General features: G+C 41.9%; 5 protein-coding genes across 5 annotated transcripts in view; 2 read left to right on the top strand and 3 right to left on the bottom strand.

The window, feature by feature from the left end:
- LOC306968079 (NACHT, LRR and PYD domains-containing protein 5-like) overlaps positions 1 to 25,521 on the bottom strand; it is a 429,270-nt gene that overhangs the window by 209,021 nt on the left and 194,728 nt on the right. The gene's annotated exons all lie outside the window — the stretch shown is intronic.
- On the top strand, positions 2,831 to 3,760 carry LOC306968352 (olfactory receptor 2K2-like; the record flags this gene model as incomplete). Its single annotated transcript, XM_079563695.1, has 1 exon — positions 2,831 to 3,760. The coding sequence occupies one exon, from the start codon at positions 2,831 to 2,833 to the stop codon at positions 3,758 to 3,760; it is 930 nt and encodes a 309-aa protein (XP_079419821.1).
- Positions 7,895 to 8,824, top strand: LOC306968351 (olfactory receptor 11A1-like; the record flags this gene model as incomplete). The annotated part of the gene is made up of 1 exon (XM_079563694.1): positions 7,895 to 8,824. The coding sequence occupies one exon, from the start codon at positions 7,895 to 7,897 to the stop codon at positions 8,822 to 8,824; it is 930 nt and encodes a 309-aa protein (XP_079419820.1).
- LOC306968350 (olfactory receptor 4P4-like) lies at positions 16,673 to 22,373 on the bottom strand (the record flags this gene model as incomplete). The annotated part of the gene is made up of 3 exons (XM_079563693.1): positions 16,673 to 16,728; positions 21,638 to 21,711; positions 21,955 to 22,373. The coding sequence occupies 3 exons, from the start codon at positions 22,371 to 22,373 to the stop codon at positions 16,673 to 16,675; spliced, it is 549 nt and encodes a 182-aa protein (XP_079419819.1).
- Positions 24,621 to 25,463, bottom strand: LOC306968349 (olfactory receptor 6N2-like; the record flags this gene model as incomplete). Its single annotated transcript, XM_079563692.1, has 1 exon — positions 24,621 to 25,463. The coding sequence occupies one exon, from the start codon at positions 25,461 to 25,463 to the stop codon at positions 24,621 to 24,623; it is 843 nt and encodes a 280-aa protein (XP_079419818.1).

The following is a 25,521-nucleotide window of genomic DNA, read 5'->3' as shown; positions in this document are numbered from 1 at the left end:
GAAAAGTGACCGAGCGTGAGTTCATGAGCGCGGTTACGTACGTCTGAAGGGCCGCTAAGCGCCCGGTTGTTCCAAGAGCGGCTAAACGAGCTTTTTAAGCCCCGCACTGACAAACTAACCCCCAAAGTCATCGTAGCATGGTAGCTTATTCGCCTGAAATGGCCTTAAAAAAACATTTTGTGTTTAAAGAACGATGATATTAAGAGATTTGACTTTTTGCGTAATGGCGTCCGCTCCGCTCTGAGGCTTCGTCGGCAGCCGTGTGCTCACGCTGCTTTCACCCACTTGGGCCGTGGGAGCATAGATACAGGTGACGCGTCATACGGGCACTTTGGGCCGTTATGGCGGACGAAACTGGAGTCATGCGCCACTGAGCACCTCTATGTAAAGAGATATGAGCTGGGACAGCATGCCTCTTCCATGTATATATTTCTATGGTACCAGTGCAGTTTCTCAATGTTTAAATAACCTATGATTGTCACAATATGCACGGCCTAAATGAAGTCAGCTTTATATAGTTTAGTTTGGGAGTGATTTTATTTATATATGCTGTATCTTTATCTTCCACTTTCGCCCTATTCTTGACTGTCTTAACAGATTCCTGACAGGACTCGACTATTGTGGCCCGTGGGAAAGTATTTATAGCTGTGCATAATAATTTGTGCCATTAATCTTTACATGTGGCAACAGTTTGTGATGTAGATTGTGTGGCTTGTCATCATTATGTGTAAACACCATAGGCAGCACCATAAAGCTACCTCAAACCAAAAATATTTATTATAGGTTAATTTATTTACATGTATTTATTTATTTAAAGCAATGCTAAGTAACGTGTTTACCTTTATAAATCCTTTCCGTAGTCCCTGTGGGGGAAATACAAGTGTTAATGGGATGATTGGGGGGTCTTTCATCTCCCCTTGGTGTCTCTGGCCAGAAAACCACAATTGCAACATTCCTGCCTCCGAGTCGGAGTCACCAATACACACTAATGGAATCACGAAGAAGGAGCTAGCAGGCTAACGGGCAAAGCTAACTGCAGGCTAGCACCACTTAAACAGTATTTATAGCCAAGTTTGAGTGGGAAACACCTGCAGTGGCGCTTATGGCCTGTAGGGGCATGAGTTAGGAATAGGAACAGGCCACCGTTTTTACACACTGAGATATGTTCTTACCTGAGCTTAGACGAGTTCATGTGTACCTGTCTGGTCTTCACGCGTGCCCTCAGTCACGTAAACACAGCACAGACGGCGTTAGCATTTAGCCCCTCCCTCTCTCCTCTATACATGCCTTTCAGTCATGTGACCTTTGTTATGGCGGCCATTTTGAATACCGAAGTAGCCTTATGTAGCACTACCACATGTAACAGTATCTCTACTCTAGTATGAAAATGAAAGACAACTGATTGACTGTGGCATTTTTATGAACTCATAATCTTTGCTCAAGATAACAGTAAAAACACGGCCCCAGAGACGCACGTTTATGTGAAGAAACCAGGGAGACAGTGTTCAAGATGTTAGCATGCTACCGGTTAGCATTTAGCTTCAACAGCTCAGCTCACATTAAAACACTTGGACACCACAGTGGGTTAAATGTTTTTACCAGCAGTGTCTCAGCAGCTAACGGAGCTGTTCCACGGCTATTTTTCTCCACTTTATAAACTGTTTTTAGCTAATGTTAGTAAATGGAAATGTATGCTAACAGCTGCAAAGATGGCCGATCTCCATGGTAACTGTAGACTTTCCCGAACTCTATTGTGTTGAAGCCATTGGCAGTTGATTGAATAAACCATTGGCAGTTGCTAACCACTAGCATGCTAACGTCTTGTGCAGCTTAAACACTGACTCAGACTGACACTCTGTTGACATGACAAACTGTAAAAATCACAGAGAAAGGTATTCAAAATGGCCGCTGGAGCGATGCGTGATGTCATTGGAAATGCATGTATAGCTCCAAACCAGGTGAAGATAGAAGGGACCAAGCTCTTCCGCGTTTTCTCCATTTAAATATGGTTACGTGAAGTGTTACACGATAAAGTATAATTACACACAATGAAACAATGTGGATTTTCTAAGTGGATAAAAGGGGGAACTATATTGTAAGGCGTAATAATACCAGGAGTAGTTCGACATCCGCACAGTAAAGTGAAGGTACTACAGTGTGGATGTCGATGTTGATTTATGTATTCCAGTTTTATAGGAGACAGACATTTTTCGTTCATGGATTTTCTCTTCACTTCTATTTATATCAAATACAACATTTGTTTCCGACTTTAAAGCAATGTTTCTGTACTTTTTAATACGACATGACCAATATTTATTGAACATGGGACAGTGATACAATGAATGCTAACCCCTGAACCCTGGGAATGAATGGAGAAACAATGCTAACACGGCTAAACAACACGACACTGTTTTTCAAAGAAATGACATCCTGACTGGGATACGAGACTGAGAAGTAAGAAACCGATCATAAACAATGAGTGTGTCTCAGATTATGCCGTTTAATCGATGAAAATGCTGCTCCTGGTTTCGCATCGGTCGCTACAGCGGCACAAGATGGCCGCTACATTGCTGTTAAGTTTGCTGTTTTTTGTCACATAAAATCATCTTTTTTTTAATGTATTTTCTGCCGTAACACAGATGTGGTTAAAAGTTACTCCCATCCAAGTTTGATAGAGTCCAAAGTTTGTGTTTCCCATTCCCAGTTGTTTACGGCTCGCTCACTGCCGCCGCTTCCTCTGAGAGTAAATGCACTGTATAAAAGTCCGGTCTGACTCGGGGCTCTGTCATTCTGCCGTCTGTGTGAATGACTTTTATCACGTGTGTTTCTAATGGAGCTCAATGTAACCTATATTACTCTTGATGGTTATGTGGATTTGGAAAAATACAGAGCGCTCTATTTTGTCATAGTTTGTTCCGCTTTTGTCGTCATCATCTGCAGCAACAGCACTATTGTCTGTCTCATTTGGATCCACAAAAACCTCCATGAACCAATGTACTTTTTCATCGCTGCTTTGTTACTAAACTCAATTCTGTTCAGCTCTGCTTTCTATCCCAAAATACTGGTAGATATTTTGTCTGAGAAGCAGGTAGTGACTTATTCAACATGTCTGTTTCAGTGGTACATCATTTATGCCATTGGAGGGGCTGAGTTTTGGTTGTTGATGTTCATGGCCTTGGACAGGTATCTGGCCATATGTAAACCTCTGCAATATCCCACTATTATGACTAAATCCAGGGTGAACGTGCTGTTAACAGTAGCTTGGACTGTGCCGGCTTTGCAAGTCGCTATACTCATTACAGCAGCGAGTCAAAAGAAACTTTGCAATTTCATCACCAGGGGCATCATCTGTAACAGCACAACATACAAACTGCACTGTTTTCCATCCGCTGCATTGAAAAAGTTTGGATTGTACGTTATGGTGAATTTAATTTTCATCCCTGCGATTTGTAACTGTTTCACGTACATACGAATATTCATCATAACAAAAAGAAGAGGTTTGGAGGTGAGAAAGAAAGCCATGCGCACGTGTTTACCACACTTGATAGTTTTGTTCAACTACTTCTGCCTGGGTTCGTTTGACGTGTTATTGGCTCGATTCGAAGGACAGTTTCCTAAACTCGGCCGTTTCATTATGAGTCTTCAGCTAATTTTGTATCACCCTCTCTTTAACCCTTTCATCTACGGGCTGAAAATGAAGAGAATCTCAACACATTTGCAGAGAATATTCTGCGCCGTCAAACACGATGAGCGATTGTGACGCAATGAATGGAAACTTTACTCTAATTATTAATTTCAATGAGCCATTTTCCTTCTCCGCCTCTCACTCAGCAGCCGCCGCCTGGTCAAAGGGAAATCTGGCTTAATTCCATTCCGTTTTGTAAATACACGCTGTTCAGCACTTTGTAAACTATCTTTTTATAAATAAAATATGATCTTTCAATGGCAAATCAATTGTTTCATCGTACAACTCAAATATATGCAAAAAAGAAGAGTCTATATGGTAATCTGTAGGGCCTGTCTAAGATTTGTACGATCCACTTTTCTGAGCTACCGATCCGATATTGTGACATTTCATAGTGGCCGATACCGATGCGATATAGTCTTTTTGTATTATGTATGAAATCTTTATAAAATAGATATAAGATAAGATAAGATTATCCTTTATTGATCTCACAAAGGAGAAATTCACTAGTTACAGACGGCGTTCAAGAAGATCACTCAGAGTTAATAAAGTGCAGCTGATGCAGAGATTATTGCACATGTTACTTCACAGTCTTATTGTATTGTATACCATTATATATTACATTATACATATTCAAAACATATTGTACACATTAGTCTATTACAGGCCTTTCAGTAAATATGCAGGAAGGATTTGGGATTTAGCTTTAAGTTTTAAATCAGAAGGTAAATACAGGCTAAAATGGCATTTTACATTAAAACAAAAACAGTTTTATCACTGCAGCATTTCAAGCCCCTTCATAAAACAACAGCAAAGTCGTAGATATTATTGTTTCAGCTCTAAATGCTTCTTAACACCATTCAGGTCTATTGTATTAGGTTAAAGGCCTGCATTTTAAAGCTTGTAATTAACTGAAAATGGTCATTTGTTGTATTTGTAGCATTAGGAGGTCGTATTTACTGAAATCAGAAGATATTTCAATCAAAAACATCTTAACAGGTCAAGTTATATTTAACCAGAGGAGCCCTTGTGTGAAGCAGCTTCAACATTCTTAAATCCATTAAACTTGTGAGTTTTTGGACAGTTTCTGCTTGGATTTGTGTACAGGATGTTAGAATAACCTCCCAGAGCTGCTGCTGGATGAAAACTGCCTCCCACCCTCATAGAAGTGTTTTTTGTTGAGGCTCCAAAGGTTTTCAATAGGGCTGAGGTCAGGGGAGGAGGGGGTCCACATCATGAGACAAACACAGATACAGTGAAAAAGGTGACAGTTCACGGGGCCGCGGCCAACGTTTTTTAACAGAACACGTAGATTCTATGATTAATGAACTCAAACAATCCACTTTTTTGTAGAGCATATGGACAACTATATTAATTCAACACTAAACTTTCATTTTGTTTTAGAAATGTGGTTCTACTAATGGTAGTTTCATCACAGAGTGAACAGAGTAAAGGATTTGTACATAATGTGGAATTCCAAATCAGGTTCTGTACATCAGAAGATACTGTCTTCTATTTGAATTATATTAAAAAAGGATCAAATATTGTTACATTTTTTATTTTTAAATATAGATTTTAAAATTGTATTGACTATTTACAGAAATAAACATAAATATAAACATACACTGCAGACTATGCCACCCTATACCATACTAAATTAAATGGTATCAGTTTTTTTTCTGGCAACAGTAGCGACTAAAAGCTTTCAAATGGTTTGGCTTTTTGAATAGTTGCTCTTTGGACACGTTCAGTTTTAGAAACATAACATCTCTGACCACACCGTCCACCTGGAGAGGTCCGCCCTCTCCTCACTGACCACACAGAGCCACACCTGCCCGGTCAATGTACCCATAGGATTTAGCCTCACAGTAAATGTAGCTCCGTTAGCTTTATAGGTTAGCTTATAGATGCTCTCACGGTTCATGCGGTTATTGTCAAATATGAAATCCACTGTCATCACAAAGCTTGGAGTAGTTTTGTGCTCAGTCTCGTGCACAGTTGCGCGCTGTCAGCGTAGCTTTGTTGCGCTAATGCATTAGCCGCTGCCGTTAGCTATGAAGTAAGAGCAGTAAAAGTTAACTTGTGGTAATATAAAGTGGTGTAACGTTCACCTCAGCGTCAGCGCGATGTCTCATGCGGTTCATCGCCCTCAGCGGTGCGTCTGTTGGAGCGGGGTTAGCGAGTAGACGAGCCTACGTTCAGCCGGCTGATGTGGGAGCGGCTGTTGCGCTGCCCAGGTGGTGCAGTGAGCGAGGGCGGGGCAGCGGCTCACTCAGCCTGGAGCTGGAGGCTCCTCTGGCTGAAGCCACAGGGAAACGGCATATTTGGCATAAAAGCACCAGTAAACATTTTCCAGCCTCAGCCAAGGCATAGTTTATTTACACGCTAGACGCCACATAGGTAAAGGTCATTTTCACACCTTCAGGGAGCCTAAAGGGCCTAAAGGGGCCGACCAGCTCTCTCACCATGATTCTGACTCCGCCCCCTCCTTACTGACGTCACAGCCTTGTTGGGACATTGTGGCCATTCACCTCCATCCACTCCTCCATCCATCTGACCATCCAGGGTCACACGGCCTCATCAGTGAACAAGACTGTTTGAAAATGAGTCTCATGTATTTCTGAGCCACTGCAGCCGTTTCTGCTTCAGCTTCAGTGAACAGTTTAGGGGAGGCCGGATAGAAGGTTTATGCACAACTGCAGCCTCTGGAGGGTCCGACACCTTCATGTTCAGAGACTCCAGAGGCACCAGCAGCTTCAAATACCTGTCTGCTGCTTTGTAGCTGCTGTTCTCTTAATCTGATGTGTTTGTCTGGCAGAAACCGTCCTCATTTTGCTTTTATCTGCACAAACCTGAGTGTGTCTGAATCATCCACAAATCTCTTATCAGTTCAAGGATTACGTTTCATCTTTCATGAAATATCGAAGGTTTTCATACCTAGACCAAGACATTCAACTATTTCACGCTTTTCTTCAGCAGAAAGATCCTTTTTCTTTCCCATATTGCTTGAAAATGATGATCTGCATAATAAAGTGGAACATCCTTTTTCAGTAGTTTTTCCCTTAACTGGGCTTAACCTGAAAACTAATCATCCCAGGTCTGTGAGATTAATGTCAGTGATTCAAAGAGCCCGAGACACAAAACCATCCATGAGTTTTTTTTTTTTTACCTTTTACAATTTGCATTATAATTTGGAGCGCAGTGTAAAGCAGAAGGGATGAATGAGTTCGAACAGCGATTTGGTGGGATCACAGGTGAAAACGCTGACCTGAGGGCGTAAAGCAGGACCTCCAGAGGCTTCAGTCCGGACCCCAAAGCCTCTTCATTCATCAATACGCTTCATTTCTAAGGCTGAACTAAAAATGACCTGAATAATTTGAAACACTGAAATAAAATGGCAAAATCATCACTGCAAAAAGTGAATATCAAGCATTGCCTTAAATGACTTGAATTGAGGAAATGTTTCTTGTTTTGAGCGGTTTTCACTCATTTAGACACTTTTTCTGATCGGACCGAGTTCACTTTGCTTGTTTGAGGACATTTCAGACCAGTTCTTGGGTAAATCTCGCTTGAAATAAGAAAGTAAAATTGCCAATGAGATAAGACCAATTTTCTTTCCCCATTGGCAAAGAAAATGACCTGAAATAAGGAGGAAATGTATCGAAACGAGTCAGAAACATCTCAGAACAAGTGAAATAATCCAGGACAAATGCCCAACAACTTCTTACCAAGTCAAAACAACAAAAAATTGGATTATTGTGCTCAAATTGAGATGTTTATACTGATCTAGTTAATTACTTTTTGCAGTGATTGATTCATTGATCAGCTCTGCTATGTAAAAAGACAAACTGTGCTCAAGTTTTAACACTTTCAATGACTTTGGACACGTGTCGTGAGTTATGAGAGAAAAGTTTGTAAAAGTATTCCTTGTTTTCTCTGGAGTGAGTTCTGTTTCAAACTACAAAGCTCAGTTGCATCATGTGGCTTTTTCATCATGGTGACTTAACCACATGATGCGTTTGCACTGTGGGACCTGGAGAGAATATAAGAACTGTGTGAATGAGAGCTCACAGTTAATGTTACTATGTAGTCACTTTGTCAACTGTACATGTTTACTTAGACTTCATGGTGTGTTTAAGGTCCTTTGAAAGCTCAACATTTTCTCAAGTGGGTTCGCCGTCTTCCTCGACTATTGTTGTCTCTCTGAGAATGTTTTCAAATGTCACGTACCTCACTATCGGTGGATTTGTGGAGGTTGAAAAGTACCGGCTCTTGTACTTCTTCGTGTTGTTTTCGGTCTACATCATCATCATCTGCAGCAACGTCACCATCGTGTGTCTCATCTGGAGGCACCAAAACCTCCACGAACCCATGTACGTTTTCATCGCCGCTTTGCTGTGCAACTCCGTCCTCTTCGGCACCGTCATCTACCCCAAAATGCTGATCGATGTTTTATCCGAGGAGCAGGTTGTCACGTACCCGGCTTGTTTGTTGCAGTGTTTCTTGATCTACTCTCTATACGGATCAGAGTTCATGCTTCTGGCAGTGATGGCCTATGACCGATACGTGTCTATATGTAAACCTCTGCAATATCCGACTATAATGACGAAAAGCAAAGCGAGAGGTTTTCTAGTTTTGGCTTGGGTTGTTCCTAGCGCTCAAATAGCTGTTCCCAATATATTAGTCGCTGACATGAAACTGTGCAGCTTTAATTTGAAGGGGATATTTTGTAATAATATGATTCAGAAATTGCACTGTGTCACTTCTGTAACCGTGTCCGTCTACGGGGTGTTCGTGCTGATCAACGTCACGATCATTCCCGTGTGTTTTATCCTGTTCACGTACGGGAAAATACTGGTGATCACGTCCCGGAGCGGTAAGGAGGTGAGGAAGAAGGCGGCGGAGACCTGCCTCCCGCATCTGCTGGTTCTGATCAACTTCTCGTGCCTGGTGACTTACGACGTCATCACGGTGAAACTCGAGGCGGACTTTCCCAGGATCGTTCGCCTCGTCATGACGGTGCAAGTCGTGCTGTATCACCCGCTTTTCAACCCCATCATATACGGGCTCAAAATGAAGGAGATTTCCAGGCATCTGAACAGGCTGTTTTGTAAAGAAACAATTGAAATGATCGATTAAAATCTGTCAGAGGAGAAAGCGTTGTGTGTTTTGTGAGCAGAGGTGGGAGACTGACTTGAACAAAGCTCCACAAAGACTTGACTTGGGACTTGCTGTTTGTGACTCGAGACTTAACTTGGACTTGAGGCCAGTGACTCTCAATGACTCGCTGTGACTTTATAGTTATTATTTATTTGAGTAAAACTGTCGAAAGATCAAGATTCATTTGTAAAAGCGGCGCATCTTTGTTTACATTTGGTGATCATCCTCATGCGTGTTCGGTTTCCTGACACAGCACTTCTAATCAATACAGCGCTAAAAGGCAGGAGGAAATACCACGTGTTTCTTTGGATGCATTAAGAGTTTTGTAAAGACAGTGAAGAGGAGGAGATTTACGGACAGGAAAACGTTTGAAACAATGGGCTGGACCTACAGCGCAGACGGAGCCTCCAGAACCACCATGTCAGAGCTGATTCATCTACAGGAATCTCAGGGTTTTTCCATGTTTTAATTCGTTCACACAAAGTTTACAGCATTTAGAGGTTATTTTACACATCCGCCACAGCCCAGTGACAGCGGGACTGAAGGCTACGCGGGATCTACTTTGAGCAGGGGCGAATCCGAGTATACAGGGGCTGGGGCATTACAGGGGAACCACTGACAGAAAAACTGCCAGAAACTAACAAAAATAAAAATATTATTTTATATTTATATTTCAGACGGCAGGAAAAGCAGCTCATGTTTAAAAGACCCCCCGGGCCCCCTTCCTTAAAATGCTGCCCCAGTAATTCTGTACATAGACTGTTTATTTAAAATATATATATTTTGAATTTTGTGGCGATTAAATATTAATTAGACTTTAAATAAATCCATCCATCCATTTTCATCCACTTTATCCGGGGCCGGGTCGCGGGAGCAGCGTCTCAGCAGAGCCGCCCAGACTTCACCTCCTCCAGCTGTTCTGACCCCGAGGCCACACCAGGCCAGCTCGGAGACATAGTCCCACCAGCGTGTCCTGGGTCTTCCACAAGGCCTTGTCCCACTAGGACATGCCTGGAACACCTCCCGCGGGAGGCAACCAGGAGGCATCCGGAACAGATGCCCGAGCCACCTCAGCTGCTCCGCTCGACGTGAAGGAGCAGCGACTCTACTCCGAGCTCCTCCCGGGTAACTGAGCTCCTCACCCGATCTCAAAGGGTACCCCCAGCCACCCTGCGAAGGAAACTCATTTCGGCCGCTTGTATTCGCGATCTCGTCCTTTCGGTCATGACCCAAATCTCATGACCATAGGTGAGGATCACATGACCATAGGTGAGGGTCACATGACCATAGGTGAGGGTCACATGACCATAGGTGAGGATCACATGACCATAGGTGAGGGCGGGAACGTAGATCGATCGGTAAATCGAGAGCTTTGCCCCGACTCAGCTCCCTCTTCACCACGACAGACCGATACAGCGACCGCATCACTGCTGACGCCGCACCGATCCGTCCGTCCATCTCACGCTCCATCCGTCCCTCACTGAGAACAAGACCTGAGATACTTGAACTCCTCCACTTGAGGCAAGGACTCCCCACCGACCTGGAGAGGGGAAGGAGAACCATGGCCTCAGATTTGGAGGTGCTGATCCTCATCCCGGCCGCGACACACTCGGCTGCAAACCAGAGCAGCTGAAGGTCCAACAGAACAACATCATCCGCAAACAGCAGAGATGAGATCCTGAGGCTCCCAAACTCTGTCCATAAAAGTAATGAACAGAACCGGTGACAAAGGGCAGCCCTGAGGAGACCAACACGCACCGGGAACAGGTCTGACTTACTTATTTAGTAAAATGGCTACTCGAGGTACCATGGCTACAATAAATGTTGTCCCCCTATTGATTATTCCAAAATTTTTCATCAGCAGATGTTGAGTGTGTTTCTTGTAGAAAGTTAATCTGAGCTTTCTGATTTTTACTAAATAAAAAAATATATTTTCTCTTGACCCTGTCTTGTAAACCTCTAGCGTTTAAGGCGAGACACTTTAGGTGAAAGTATTGATGTTTCCCGCAGTGGTGGAAGTGGAGATTTGTATCTGTTTTCCTCCCTTTACATCTTAGTTTTCATGTCAGATATAAAAATGATGATGTTTATTTTCTGATGTTTTGTCTGCGAGGTGGGGGCGACCCGGAAGTAGAAAGGCCGTCTTTCCCGCGGGTTTTCATTCATAAATATTGACAGATTTGACATCCACGTGTCCTGCTAAGGGGCCCCATGATGACGCTTTCACCCAAATATGGTGTTTTTCCTCCTACGAGACGCTGGAGCGGAAAAGTGGAAGAACGGGCCGAGCATGCGCACTCGCTACAAAACTTCAGGGCTGGTTTTCTCTGAATGAGAGAAGCCGCACTCGGGCAGAGCCTGAGCCCTTATAGAAGCTCCCACAGACTCCACACTTTACAGGCTGAGACACAACAAGGTTTTTTCAGAGGGATTAAATAATATTTACTTCCTAGCCTGATTTATTCAGCTTTGAAACCAAAAAAACAGGCGGAATTTGAGTTTTTACAGATTTTTTCACTGATGATTAGTTTATTGAAAAACTAAACAAAATATCCAAAATCCCCTCTGAAAAAATCTTAGTCACTAATATGTCAATAAAATAAAGCCATAACATTGAATCTGGCTCATTATTTTGATTTCGTTGCCCAAAATATAGGCAATTTTGGCCATTTTAATGCTCAAAATGCCTTATTTTTATATGAAGACATAAAATGACAGAAAAAATGCAACACATTTTTTTCTCATATTTATATCTGTGATGTTCAGCAAATGTTTCAAATTGACATCTCTGCATTTATTGGATGGACAGGTGCAGACAGGCCTTTTGTCATGGGTTAAGTTTTGCCAAATGGACGCTATGACCAGACGAGTGAGAATCATCGGATAAAGAGCGAAGAGCAGCAGGCTCTACGACTGGTCCACAGTGAGTGTAGAGTTCATGTATTCTGTAGAGCACAGTCGGGCTAACGGGGTCGTCACCCGCGCTAAAATAAGCACCAAAAGGCTCTGTCGCTCACATGAATTCACGGGAAAGACCTGCTGCGTAAACCCCCCCGAGCTGCTGCCGCTGACCCGCTGTAAAAAGGGAAACGTAACTCCTGGAATTATGAGCACATCACACCCGTTCTGTTTTCACTGCACTGGCTCCCGGTTTCTGCCCGGATCGACTACAAAATCCTTCTACTCACCCATAAATGCATCACTGGTCACGCTCCACAATACCTACAAGAACTCATATCACGGAAACCCTCCAACCGCACCCTCAGGTCATCCAGTACCTCCACCTCCATGTTCCTTCAACCAAACGCCGAACCACGGGGGACAGAGCCTTTCGTTCTGCTGCACCGAGGCTTTGGAACAGCCTCCCCGTTCCTTTTTAAGAAAGCTTTTAATTGTTGATGTTTTTAATGTGTGTGTTGTCTTGTTGCACTCTGAGATTCTCCGAATGAAAAGTGCGTTACAAATAAAATGTATTATTAGGCCCGAGCGCCATACATGGCGGTAGGGACTATTGTTGTTTTTCTTTTGCAGAAAAGCCCTCCCGGAGGCTTCAGCGGCCAACCGCGCGCTCCACGTACACGCCAGAAAAAAATGACCAACTTTTTTGTGCGCCTTAGTCAGAGCTTTCCAACGGTGTACAGCATGTGGTGGTAACGGCAACGGCTTAGGTTTTTTTTGGCAAAAAACGATTATTTTTCTTTCTTTCTTTCTTTCTTTCTTTCCACCTCTTAAAACTGGATTTTCACCCCCTGAACGTGCGCGAAAACTCATTTAAAAATCACCGAAAAATCCGGTCTGGTGAAAAATTTACGAAAATGTGAGTGTCCAATGTGGGACGTGCAAAATGGCACAACAGCGCCACCTGCAAAATTGAAAAAAATACTGGAGAGCCTCCACCAACTTGGACACACACTCGCGCCTTTGGGCCTTAAGTGGGTTTTAAGTGGTTCTAAGTGGTCCCACCCATCCTCCGTGGAAATGGCCAGAGGTCTTAGCCAGGCAGCATGGTGGCCTCTGTAAGACTTTTCTCTGAAATTCGTCATTTTTCCAAATTTCCTCCTTTATTCACAACATACATATTTATACTACCCCTCTGTCACAGAAAGATGCTTCAATTTCCATGTTTTTGCCTCCAAAATCAACTTTTTCTAAAGTTTATAGTGACAGGAAGTTTAGTTTACCCGTTTCCTGTCCGTCCCTCTGTGTGTTCCTCGTACTATTTTGCTCTCAACGAAATATTCTTTATATGGAGGGTGCTGCTGGGCTGGTGCACCCTCTCATCAAATCTTTGGAGGAATTTACCCTAATTAAAAAGATGAAATATATTAATGCTTAAGCTGTAATGTCAGTTTTCTGCAAATACACAAGTGCAGTCTTTCATAACATTAATGTTAAATTGGCTGCAGAATTCACTAAGCTTGTGAAGCTCCATTGGTGGAGTGTTGGGTTCCTATATGTGAGATTGATGGATCGATCCCAGCCATCCCCTTTTTTTTTTTTCCTTTTGGACTTGGTACTTTCTGGTCCCACCCTCATGAAAAATGGGGAAATGATCCCTCTCCTCCAGTGGGGTGCTGTGACCTAATTTTGGCCTGAGAATTGAGAGAACCCTCACCCTCATCAGGCCCATGTTTGTATGGACTTATATCTCAGTAGTAGCAAGGTTGTCTTTGGTGAATGAGCTAGTCCTAACACAGCCTTCACACTTTTCTTATGCTTTCTCATTTTACATGGACCACTGTACACATTGTTTCAGCCTAAGACCATGAGTGCGGGTGTTTCATAAGATATTATTTTGTTCGACTAAAACATTGTCTGTGCCTGTATAGTGTCATGGGCAGAGCATTGGGTTTAAAACCAAGAGGCCCCTGGATCAATTCTGACCTTCAGAAGTTTTTTTGTTTTTTTCCTTTCTTTCTTTCTTTTTTTTGGCCCTTTCTGGGAAGAACATGATTTACCGCCTATGGTCCCACCCTCATGAAAAATGGGGAAATGTTCCCTCTCCTCCAGTGGGGTGCTGTCCCCTAATTTCGGCCCAGAAATTTAGAGAAGCCTTGCCCTCATCAGGCCCATGTTTGTATGGACTTATATCTCAGTGGTAAAAGGTCATCTTAGGTGAAGGAGGTAGCTAGTCCTAACATTTCTAATGCACGGGGAGTTTTATAAGAAATTCCTTTGTTCAGCTAGTATTTTAACTGTGCCTGTATAGTGTCATAGGTAGAGCATTGGGTTCATAACCATGAGGCTGCTGGATCATTTCTGACCTGTACTATTTTTATCTTTTTTTTTTTTTTCCTCGGCACCTACTGGAAATTACATAATTCAGCACCTATGGTCCCACCCTCATGAAAACAGTGGAAAGAACGCTTACAGAATTTGCCTAACTACAGACATGGCAGGATAGTAGGGAAACTATTGAGGCAACACCAGGGACAATGTCGAAAACAATCTAGAAAATGGAGGGGGAAAATTGACCAAAAATGACCTCTCCTCAGGTACTGGGACCTAATTTTGGAGCGTTATTTTAGAGAATAGTAGTCCACATCAAGCCAATGATAGTATGTAGTTATAGCTCAGTGTTAGTGTGCTGGTCTCTGGTATAGGAGTTTGCCAGTTCAAACACTGCCACGACAATTTTCCAATTCTTTGTTTTTTCACAAGATTCACATATTTTCGAGCCTGATAAAAGTACACAATGAGAACCAAGTAATGTGACACAATTGTGTATTCCCTTCCCCCTCTTCACTCGTGCAGCCCATTGCAGAGAGGTGTTCCATTTATACACCCCTCTGGTTCGTTCCACATTACAGTACAACGTGTCTTCCTACAACAAGTATGAAAAGTTTGATGCAACGTCTTTTTCTGATTCTCCTGTATCCGTTTGTTATCTTTGATAGACTTACATTACTTATAGGCTTGTGTTACAAGCTTCATATCTGGAACAGCAGCCCAGGCTGAGGACAGGGGGCCGGCACCAAAGCTACTTGGGACAAGAGTGAGGCCGGTGTGTGACAAAAGCTCAGGCGAGAGTGGGATGGGTTAGCAGGCGTAAGAGAGTGGTTTGGGTGTGAGACAGAGGCTAAAGCAGGTTTGGGTGACAGCGAATGTGGGCATTCGCAAGGGGGGAGGTCGCCAGGGGCAAGAGCGATCAGAAGGGCTCACAAAGAGCATAGCAATCGGGGGGCTCGCATGGGGCGACAGCGAGCAGGGGCGATTGCAAGGGGGGGAATGCCAGGGGCGAGGGCCGCACAACGCCGCTTGCGGCTTTAATTATTTTTATTATTTATGTGTCAGTGCGGCCGGCGTTGACCCACTGGACACAAGCTGAAAGTGGCTCCAGGTCATTATTTTACAGCAGTTTTCCTTTAGGCTCAGTCCCACGAGCTCCAGCCAAATCTAACCAACAGCCTGATTAACAAACATGTGTGACAATTAATCCTTTACTTTACTTTAACTAGATTATTTTGAAAAATATTAAACTTTACATTTTGGTCTATACTTGTACTTTACCTCCCATATAAATTAGGTCCAAATGCAGAGTAAATGTGTAATAAAAAGTGTAATAAAAATATTGGCCTAGGCTGCATTGCCCATATACAGTAGCCTCTATCTAATGTTTTTTTCTTCTTTTAAGTACCGATAAGAGCACCGTTAAAGTCCCGGATCGATGAGTATCGATAAGTCCTGGTTGAGCCACAGAAAGTTCAGGCTCAGGATTTTTTTTCACTTCAAGCCCTGGCTTTTGCTATATCCAAACACCCATCCTGGCGTGATACAAAAGAGCTGGGCCAAAACAATCTAATTCACCAAAGTTTGTATTTATTGCATCACAATCACTCAACCTGTTTGACAGCACAGAATATTCTCTGCAAATGTGTTGAGATTTTCTTCATTTTCAGCCCGTAGATGAAAGGGTTAAAGAGAGGGTGATACAGAAGAAACTGAAGACTCATAATGAAACGGCCGAGTTTAGGAAATTCTCCTTCAAATCGAGACAATAACACGTCAAAAGTGCTTAGACAGAAGTAGTTGAACAAAACTATCAAGTGTGGTAAACATGTGCGTGTGGCTTTTCTTCTCACCTCTAAACCTCTTCTGTTTGCGGTTTTAAATATGTGTATGTAGGTGAAACAGTTGAAAATCACAGGGACAAAAACCAAATTTACCAAAACAAATAATCCCCAACTTTTCAAAGCAGCAAATGGTACACAGTGCAGTTTGAATGTTGTGCTGTTACAAATGATGCCCCTGGTAATGAAATAGCAGATTTTCCTTTGACTCGCTGTTGAAATAGTTATTATAAATTGGAAAGCCGGCACAGTCCAAGCTACTGTTAACAACACGTTCACCCTGGATTTCGTCATAATAGTGGGATATTGCAGAGGTTTACATATGGCCAGATACCTGTCCAAGGCCATGAACATCAACAACCAAAACTCAGCCCCTGCAATAGCATAAAATATGTACCACTGAAACAGACATGTTGAATAAGTCACTACCTGCTTCTCAGACAAAATATCTACCAGTATTTTGGGATAAATAGCAGAGCTGAACAGAATTGAGTTTAGTAACAAAGCAGCGATGAAAAAGTACATTGGTTCATGGAGGTTTTTGTGGATCCAAATGAGACAGACAATAGTGCTGTTGCTGCAGATGATGACGACAAAAGCGGAACAAAATATGACAAAATAGAGCGCTCTGTATTTGTCCAAATCCACATAACCATCAAGAGTAATATAGGTCACATTGAGCTCCATTAGAAACACATGTGATGAAAGTCATTCACACAGACGGCAGAATGACAGAGCCCCGAGTCAGACCAGACTTTTATACAGTGCATTTACTCTCAGGGGAAGCGGCGGCAGTGAGCGAGCCGTAAACAACTGGGAATGGGGAGTAAATTACAACAAACTTTGGATTAAAACTTGGGATTGAGCAACTTTTTTTCACATCCATAAAATAAAAGATAATTTTATATGACAAAAAACAGCAAAATTAACAGCAATGTAGCGGCCATCTTGTGCCGCTACAGCAACCGATGCAAAACCAGGAATGTTTGAAACCTTGTTTTTATGTTAATATAAGATGATGGGAACATATTTCCTGATTATGCCAATGTATCGTTTGTTTTTTATTAAAGAAATAAGAAGAGAATGTTTACCAAAAAGTCGCACCTTAAGTCATGCACTGTCTGTCAGACAAAATGAAATATCTGCAATATCAAACAAGATTTTTTCATGAAAATTGCACTGTCTGTGTAGTTTAATTATGTCAGTATCTCACTTCACAGGAAATCTTACATTTATAGATTTAAAAATAAACAAATTATGTCAGTTTTTTCATAGTGGAAAACAAGATGGCTGCCATAACTGAACTGGCTGATAGTCAGTTCAATTGTTGCATCTTCAAAACGATACCAGATTTTCTGAAATAATTTACACAGTATATATATATCAACCTCATGAAGTGTGCAACATTCCACCTTCATCGGTTAATGCATCAATAAATTACATTAAATTTAATCTGTGAATGTTAACTGAAATGGCTCCTTTCCATCCATGTACTGTTGTCACATAAATTGAAATATCTTCAACATGAAATTAGATTTTCTCATGAATTTTGCACTGTATGTGTAGTTTCACAATATCTCACTTCACAGGAAATCTTACATTTATAGATTTAAAAATAAACAAATTATGTCAGTTTTTTCATAGTGGAAAACAAGATGGCTGCCATAACTGAACTGGCGGATACTCAGTTCAATTGTTGTATCTTCAAAACGATACCAGAGTTTCTGAAATAATTTACACAGTATATACACTATATCAACCTCATGAAGTGTGCAACATTCCACCTTCATCGGTTAATGCATCAATAAATTACATTAAATTTAATCTGTGAATGTTAACTGAAATGGCTCATTTCCATCCATGCACTGTTGTCATATAAAATGAAATATCTTCAACATGAAATTAGATTTTCTCATGAAAGTTGCACTGCGTGTGTAGTTTGACATGATGTCACGTCACAGGAAATGTTTGCTTTATAGGTTTAAAAATAAACAAATTATGTCAGTTTTTTCATAGTGGAAACAAGATGGCCGCTGTAACTGAACTGGCTGATACTCAGTTCAATTGTTGTATCTTCATAATTGTGCCAGATTTTCTGAAATAATTTACACTGTGTATACACTATATCAACCTCATGAAGTGCTCCAGGTATAACACAATGACAACGCAACTGCTGTAATGAAGCAAAATGCAGAAGCAAATCATGGGATATGGACGCCATGGGAGTGTTCATCAAAACGCCCTAAAAGCTGATGATACTTGTGACTAGAAATACGTTGTATATTTCATGTATTAATTAAGAATAATCATTTAATGCATTCTGTATTTTACATTTTTACTTAGAGTACCCATTGTTCAGATCAAATTCATATGCTGTGTTCATGCATAAAGCTGTTGACTCTATACACTATCACACAGGTCTGGTCTGAGGCAGATTATTGGTGATATTGTGCCAATGGCCGATCGACCACCTTTAGAAACAGCCTCACACCAACACATTCAAACATCAGCACCACCGAAACAACGTTTATGAGACATGTTGAGTGTTTCTGAGGGGCAAAGCTTCTCTGTGCTGTGTTCTCTTTTCAAAGTATAATTAGACTCCAATTCCATTGCATGTTATTTCCATATACATCAATGTATGAAAATAAAATGTTGTACACAGCTTTAGTTTGATTAACTCTATATACTGGGAGAGTTTTATCTGAAAATCTGGTATATTTTTGAAGATATTACAATTTTACTGAATAGCAGTCGTTTCAGTTACGGCGGCCATCTTGCTTCTTCAACTAATGAAACTCACATATTTTGTTGATTTTCAAACCTGTAAGGCCGAAATTTCCTGAGAGTTGATAGAATCACATCAAACCACACACACTATGCCGACTTTTTCCAGCTTTCCATCATGTTATTCTGTCACTCCCTCATTAAAAACATGGCTGAAGTGTTGCCTTGGCACATTCACGTATTTCTGAGTAATCTGTAAAAACTCTGATGGCGGCCATTTTAGGGATAGGTTTGCCTGAGTCCTCCTAGGAACGCCCCCACCTCCTGGAGACGCCTCCGAGCTTTCGTCACCAGCCGAGTAACCAACCACTGCTCCTCAGCAGAACCCCCTCCCCACTGATGCCACAGACAGCGTGTGGAGGGGGCGTGTCTAAAGGCTCAGAGGTTCTTAAAGAGACAGAGGCCTATTTCAAGACATTCACTACAGCCATTTTGAGAGAGACATTTTATACAAGGCAGTTATTCTAATTTACTGCATTTACAGACCAACAGAAGGTTTGTCATCATTGTAGTGAGATATAGACTGGTGCTATGGGACTGACAAAAGCAGAACACCCCCTCTTTAAAGCAGAACACCCCCTCTTTAAAGCAGAACACCCCCTCTTTAACTTTTATGTGACAACAGTACATGATGAAAATGAGCCATTTTGGTTAACATTCACCGATTAAATTTCAAGTAATTTCTTTATGCAGTAACCGATGAAGATGAAATGTTGCTACTGCATGAGGTTGATATAGTCTATATACAGTGTAAATTATTTCAGAAAATCTGGCACAATTATGAAGATACAACAATTGAACTGAGTATCAGCCAGTTCAGTTACAGCGGCCATCTTGTTTCCACTATGAAAAAACAGACATAATTTGTTTATTTTTAAACCTATAAAACAAACATTTCCTGTGACGTGATATCATGTCAAACTACACACACAGTGCAACTTTCATGAGAAAATCTAATTTCATGTTGAAGATATTTCATTTTATGTGACAACAGTACATGGATGGAAATGAGCCATTTCAGTAACATTCACAGATTAAAGGAATAGGCCACCGTTTTTACATACTGAGATATGCTCTTACCTCACTTTAGTTGAGTTAATATATCCCCGTCTGGTCTTTGTCCGTGCGCTCACACATACGCAGCCTCTCCCACATGTCATATAGCTCCGAAAAAGCTCACGATAGAAGCTACCAAGCTCTTCCACGTGTTCCTTATTTAAATAAAGTTACGTGAAGTGTTTTCATGGGAAGTATATTTACACAGAAATGTAGCATGTCGATTTTATAAGCAAATAAAAAGGGGGACTATATTGTGAGGCGTAATGATACAGGAGCACAGCGTCCGCACAGTAACTCCTAAAGGTTATTGACGGAAGTGAGCGGGGAAGTCTTTAGGAGTTACTGCGCGGACGCTGTGCTCCTCGTATCATTACGCCTCACAATATAGTCCCCCTTTTTATTTGCTTATAAAATCCACATGCTACATTTCTGTGTAAATATACTTCGCATGAAAACACTTGACGTAACTTTATTTAAATAGGGAACACGTGGAAGAGCTTGGTAGCTTCTATCATGAGCTTTTTTGGAGCTATGTGACATGTGGGAGAGGCTGCGTATGTGTGAGCGCACGGACAAAGACCAGACGGGGATATATTAACTAGACTAAAGTGAGGTAAGAACATATCTCAGTATGTAAAAACGGTGGCCTATTCCTTTAAATTTAATGTAATTTATTGATGCATTAACCGATGAAGGTGGAATGTTGCACACTTCATGAGGTTGATATAGTGTATACACTATAATGATTTCAGAAGATCTGGTATCGTTTTGAAGATACAACTATTGAACTGAGTATCAGCCAGTTCAGTTATGGCAGCCATCTTGTTTCCACTATGAAAAACTGACATAATTTGTTTATTTTTAAATCTTTAAATCTAAGATTTCCTGTGAAGTGAGATATTGTGAAACTACACATACAGTGCAAATTTCATGAAAAAGATCTTATTTGATAGTGCAGATATTTCATTTTATCTGACAGACAGTGCATGACTTAAAGGTATAAAAGAGGATTTTCCCGAATTTTAGGAAAGAACCGCCCTCTCCACTCTTTAAAAAAAATGCTTATGCGCAACGCTCTCCCTGCCTCTGAGGAGGAAGAATCTCCCAAAAACACTCTGGTCTTGTTTCTCTCTTCTGAAACCTTTCTCTTCTTCTCAGACACTTCCAAGACACTTTTTCTCTGCCATTTTCAAACGACTCGGTGCTTCTGCAGCAGCAATGAACGGCTAACAGCGTAACTCACATAGGCCTGAAAGTAACAAGGGGCGAGCGCGCACGACGGCCTCACGTAGCAGATCAGCAGAATGACTGACAATTAGGACCAATCGTCCTGATGATCCACCCGGAAATAGAGCATCCTCCGCTAGACCTTTAAGGTTTTTGACTCGCTGCGGGACATTTCGACGCTCCCTGAGGCGCCTCCATGTTGTTTCAATGTAAACCTGACGCTTGGCCGCGTTTGGTGTGAAAGCGCCTTTACGAATGACGGAAAAAAGCATGATGGTTCGTGCATGGTAAACCCAGTATTAGGACTGAGGGGGGTTGTATTAATATGTTGATGTTTTTAACTAAAACATGAAAATGGCTCTTTCAGATCAGTGAACAATTCAGTCTGAATACTGAAGAGTTAAATGCTTTACATTTATACAAAATCTGATTCACCAAAGTTTGCATTTATTGCATCACAATCGCTCAACGTGTTTGACGGCACAGAATATTCTCTGCAAATGTGTTGAGATTTTCTTCATTTTCAGCCCGTAAATGAAAGGGTTAAAGAGAGGGTGATACAAATATAACTGAAGACTCATAATGAAACGCCCGAGTTTTGGAAATTCTCCTTCAAATCGAGCCAATAACACGTCAAAAGAACCCAAACAGACATAGTTTAAAAAAACTATCAAGTGTGGTAAACACGTGCGCATGGCTTTCTTTCTCACCTCTAAACCTCTTCTGTTTGCAGTTATGAATATGTGTATGTAGGAAAAACAGTTGAAAATCACAGGGATGAAAACAAAATTTACCAAAACAAATATTCCCCATTTGTTTAATGCAGCGGATGGAAAACAGTGCAGTTTGTATGTTGTGCTGTTGCAAATGATGCCCCTGGTAATGAAATAGCAAATCTTCCTTTGACTCGCTGTTGAAATAGTTATTGCAACTTGAAAACCCGGCACAGTCCAAGCTACTGTTAACAATGTATTCACCCTGGATTTAGTCATAATAGTGGGATATTGCAGAGGTTTACATATGGCCAGATACCTGTCCAAGGCCATGAACATCAACAACCAAAACTCAGCCCCTCCAATAGCATAAAGTATGTACCACTGAAACAGACATGTTGAATAAGTCACTACCTGCTTCTCAGACAAAATATCTACCAGTATTTTGGGATAAATAGCAGAGCTGAACAGAATTGAGTTTAGTAACAAAGCAGCGATGAAAAAGTACATTGGTTCGTGGAGGTTTTTGTGGATCCAAATGAGACAGACAATAGTGCTGTTGCTGCAGATGATGACGACAAAAGCAGAGAAAAATATGACAAAATAGAGCGCTCTGTATTTGTCCAAATCCACATAACCATCAAGAGTAATATAGGTCACATTGAGCTCCATTAGAAACACATGTGATGAAAGTCATTCACACAGATGGCAGAATGACAGAGCCCCGAGTCAGACCGGACTTTTATACAGTGCATTTACTCTCAGAGGAAGCGGCGGCAGTGAGCGAGCCGTAAACAACTGGGAATGGGGAGTAAATTACAACAAACTTTGGACTCTTATCAAACTCTATCTGCGTTTACATGTGAAGTCTAGTCCGTTTTGGCGAAAGTTTCGACTGGTATTTTTTTCCATATCAAATCAGTCTCGTCCCTAATTTCATGGACTAACTTATTTTGTCATCATTTTAGTCAAAGTAATATTTTTCCATCCTGAAACTAAATTAAAAGTTGGTGTGACTGAAACTATGACTAAAATATCCAGATATTTTTGTCGACTACATGAAATGAAGAGCCTAAAATCATCCGAACTTCCAGTGACAGTTTGGAAGGGCCTCAGATCATTTAAATCCTCTGCCAAAAGCTCTGAGCTTTGTTCATGTTGGAGAAGCTCCATGATATGACTACAGTAAATATTATAAAAGCTGACTAAATTCGGCAGCATGCTCGCCTCACCACCTACCTCAACGTGGTGGGGTTGTTTGAGCGCCCGAATGATCCGAGGAGCTATGTTGTCTGGGGTGTTATGTCCGTGGTAGGGTCTCCTACCACGGACATAACACCCCAAACAGACCCCAAACAGGTCTTAGGTGAAGGGTCAGACGAAGAGCAGCTCAGAAGACCCTTATGGACATACAATATTCAAGGACCGTGACGTCGGTCGATAAAATGTTCCTGAATTCATATGTGGATGTTTTTGATTATGTTTATGATTTCCGGCCTAAACGATGGAATATGTCGATAGAATAATTTCAACCATTTTGCATTTAAAATAACTTATCTTTGAGCAGCATCAGCTTCGTGGTTGTATAAGCTACGCGGCGGCGGAGTGATCTGCTAGAAAATAGTCCCTCAAAATGCGATCTTTCATGTGATGCAGGTCAGTTATATTCCAAACATGATTCTATGGACACAGACATGTATATGGTTAGTCTGGTGTTGTAAGTGATTTGCCTCAGGTGCTCTGTGGAGCGGGTCACACTGTTTTTAATGCAGGCTAGCTGATACCATAGACATGCACTAGCCTTGCATTAGCCTAGCGCCACGAAACTCTTCAAACAAAAGAACTGCATGAATTACTAAAAAAAAAATCTCCAGAAATCAGCAACGCTCTGGATAACGAGGAAACGAGGCCCTATGTCAAACATCCTGAAACATCCCTTTAAGCTCCTAAACCGGAGTCCACCAGTTGGGTTTAAGATTGCATTAATCCCAGGGACATGCAGGTGTTTGTAGCTTCCAGTTATGGCAGTTTTCTGGAAGGTGTTTATGTAACTGGGGGAAACTCAAGCCCTGTTTATGATGAAATAAAGAATCACAGCGCTTTGTGTTGAAGCTCTGTATTTAAATGATAGTTTTGAACACAACACAGTGGAAACATTAGGAGCATAAAAGCATTGCTGCAGAGCTCGTGCTTTTGAACGTCCACTTTTTGTCCATCCACCACATCCTGATCTGCGACAGACGACCGCGGCGCTGGGGGAAGGTTCAAGTCAGGACTGGTGGAGAGAGCGGCGCTGATGGAGTTCACCCACAGCTTCTTGTGAGGTTTTCCATCACGAAAGCATCTGTTTGAAAACCAGCAGCCTTTAAACAAGAGATCTCCAACCAGTAGCTTTAAACTCATCAGGGGTGAGGGTTAGGGTTAGGATTAGGAACGGCAAATGTCATGTAAATTGTTTTTCTCTCACACAGATCTTACAGAGCTTTAGAAACTAGAAGGTCTTGGCTTTCAAATGAGGCATCACACTGGCACATAGGCTGTAAGCTCTCCTGTCGATACGCTTTGAGATTTAGATATGCATCATTTCTAACCTAACCCTAAGGTAGCAGGTGACAGGTTAAAGGTCGCTCGCCAAGGACTTTCTACATCTCTATACGCTTAATAAAACATTTTTTAGAAGCCTTTTCTGTTTGTCTCTGAACATGCTGAACACAATCTGCAAACACACAACCGAGAAATAGTGTCTATGCTCAGGGTTTATACAGGCAGAAGCCAGTCAAATATAATGCTTTTAACATTTCATCAAACAGAGGGATGAGAATTGGACGGAATGGGAAACTTTTGAGAATATTGACATTTTCAGTTCACCTAAACAGTAAAACATTGTTGAGAGATGTCATTCCTTTCCACATGAATCAGTTATTTAGGTTTCACGCACGGGCAGAGCAGCTTCTGTATGTGTCTGTTGATTCCCTTCATCTTGAGCCCGTAGATGACCGGGTTAAGCAGCGGATGGTACATGATCACCTGCAGGGTCACGACAAACCGCACAGTTTTACTAGATTCCGTCTGGATCCGCACTAAGAGAGCGTCGTAAAAGATGAACACGGTGAAGTTGATCAGAACCAGCAGATGTGGGAGGCAGGTCTCCATCGCTTTCCTTCTCATGTCTTTGGAGCGTCTCGCCAAGAAGAATATCCTGGAATACGTGTAAAGTATGAACAGCACGGGGAGGATGACGACGTTGGTGAAGACGAACATGCCGTACGTGGTTAATGTGGTGGAGCCGGTGCAGTAGAGCCTGTAAACGCTGCTGTTACAGATGACCCCTTTGAAAAGGAAACGGCAAAGCTTTTTCTTCACATTCAAACACAGAGCGACTGTATTCTGGGAGAAAGGAAGCAGCCACGCCAGAGCCAAGAGAACGCACACTCTGGTCTTTGTCATGATGGTCGGATATTGCAGGGGTTTGCAGATAGACACATATCGATCATACGCCATCGCTGTCAGAAGCATGAACTCACATGCGCCTAAAGTGTAATAGGTGAACCACTGGAAGAGACAGACCGGGAACGACGCCACCTGCTTTTCGGACACAAAGTCGATCATGAGTTTGGGGTAGATCGCAGAGGCGTAAACGATGGAGTTCACCGACAAAGCGGCGATGAAAACGTACATCGGCTCGTGTAGGTTCGGGTGAGTCCAGATCAGGGATATAATCAGGGTATTGCTGCACAAGGTCAGTAAATAAGCTGCAAACATGATGACGAAATAAAGATGACCGTATTTGGACACTTCCACATAACCCTCGATTGTTATG

Source organism: Gobius niger, assembly GCF_951799975.1.
Source record: "Gobius niger genome assembly, chromosome: 9".
Taxonomy (NCBI): Eukaryota; Metazoa; Chordata; class Actinopteri; order Gobiiformes; family Gobiidae; genus Gobius; species Gobius niger.
This window is presented reverse-complemented; position numbering and strand designations above follow the sequence as displayed.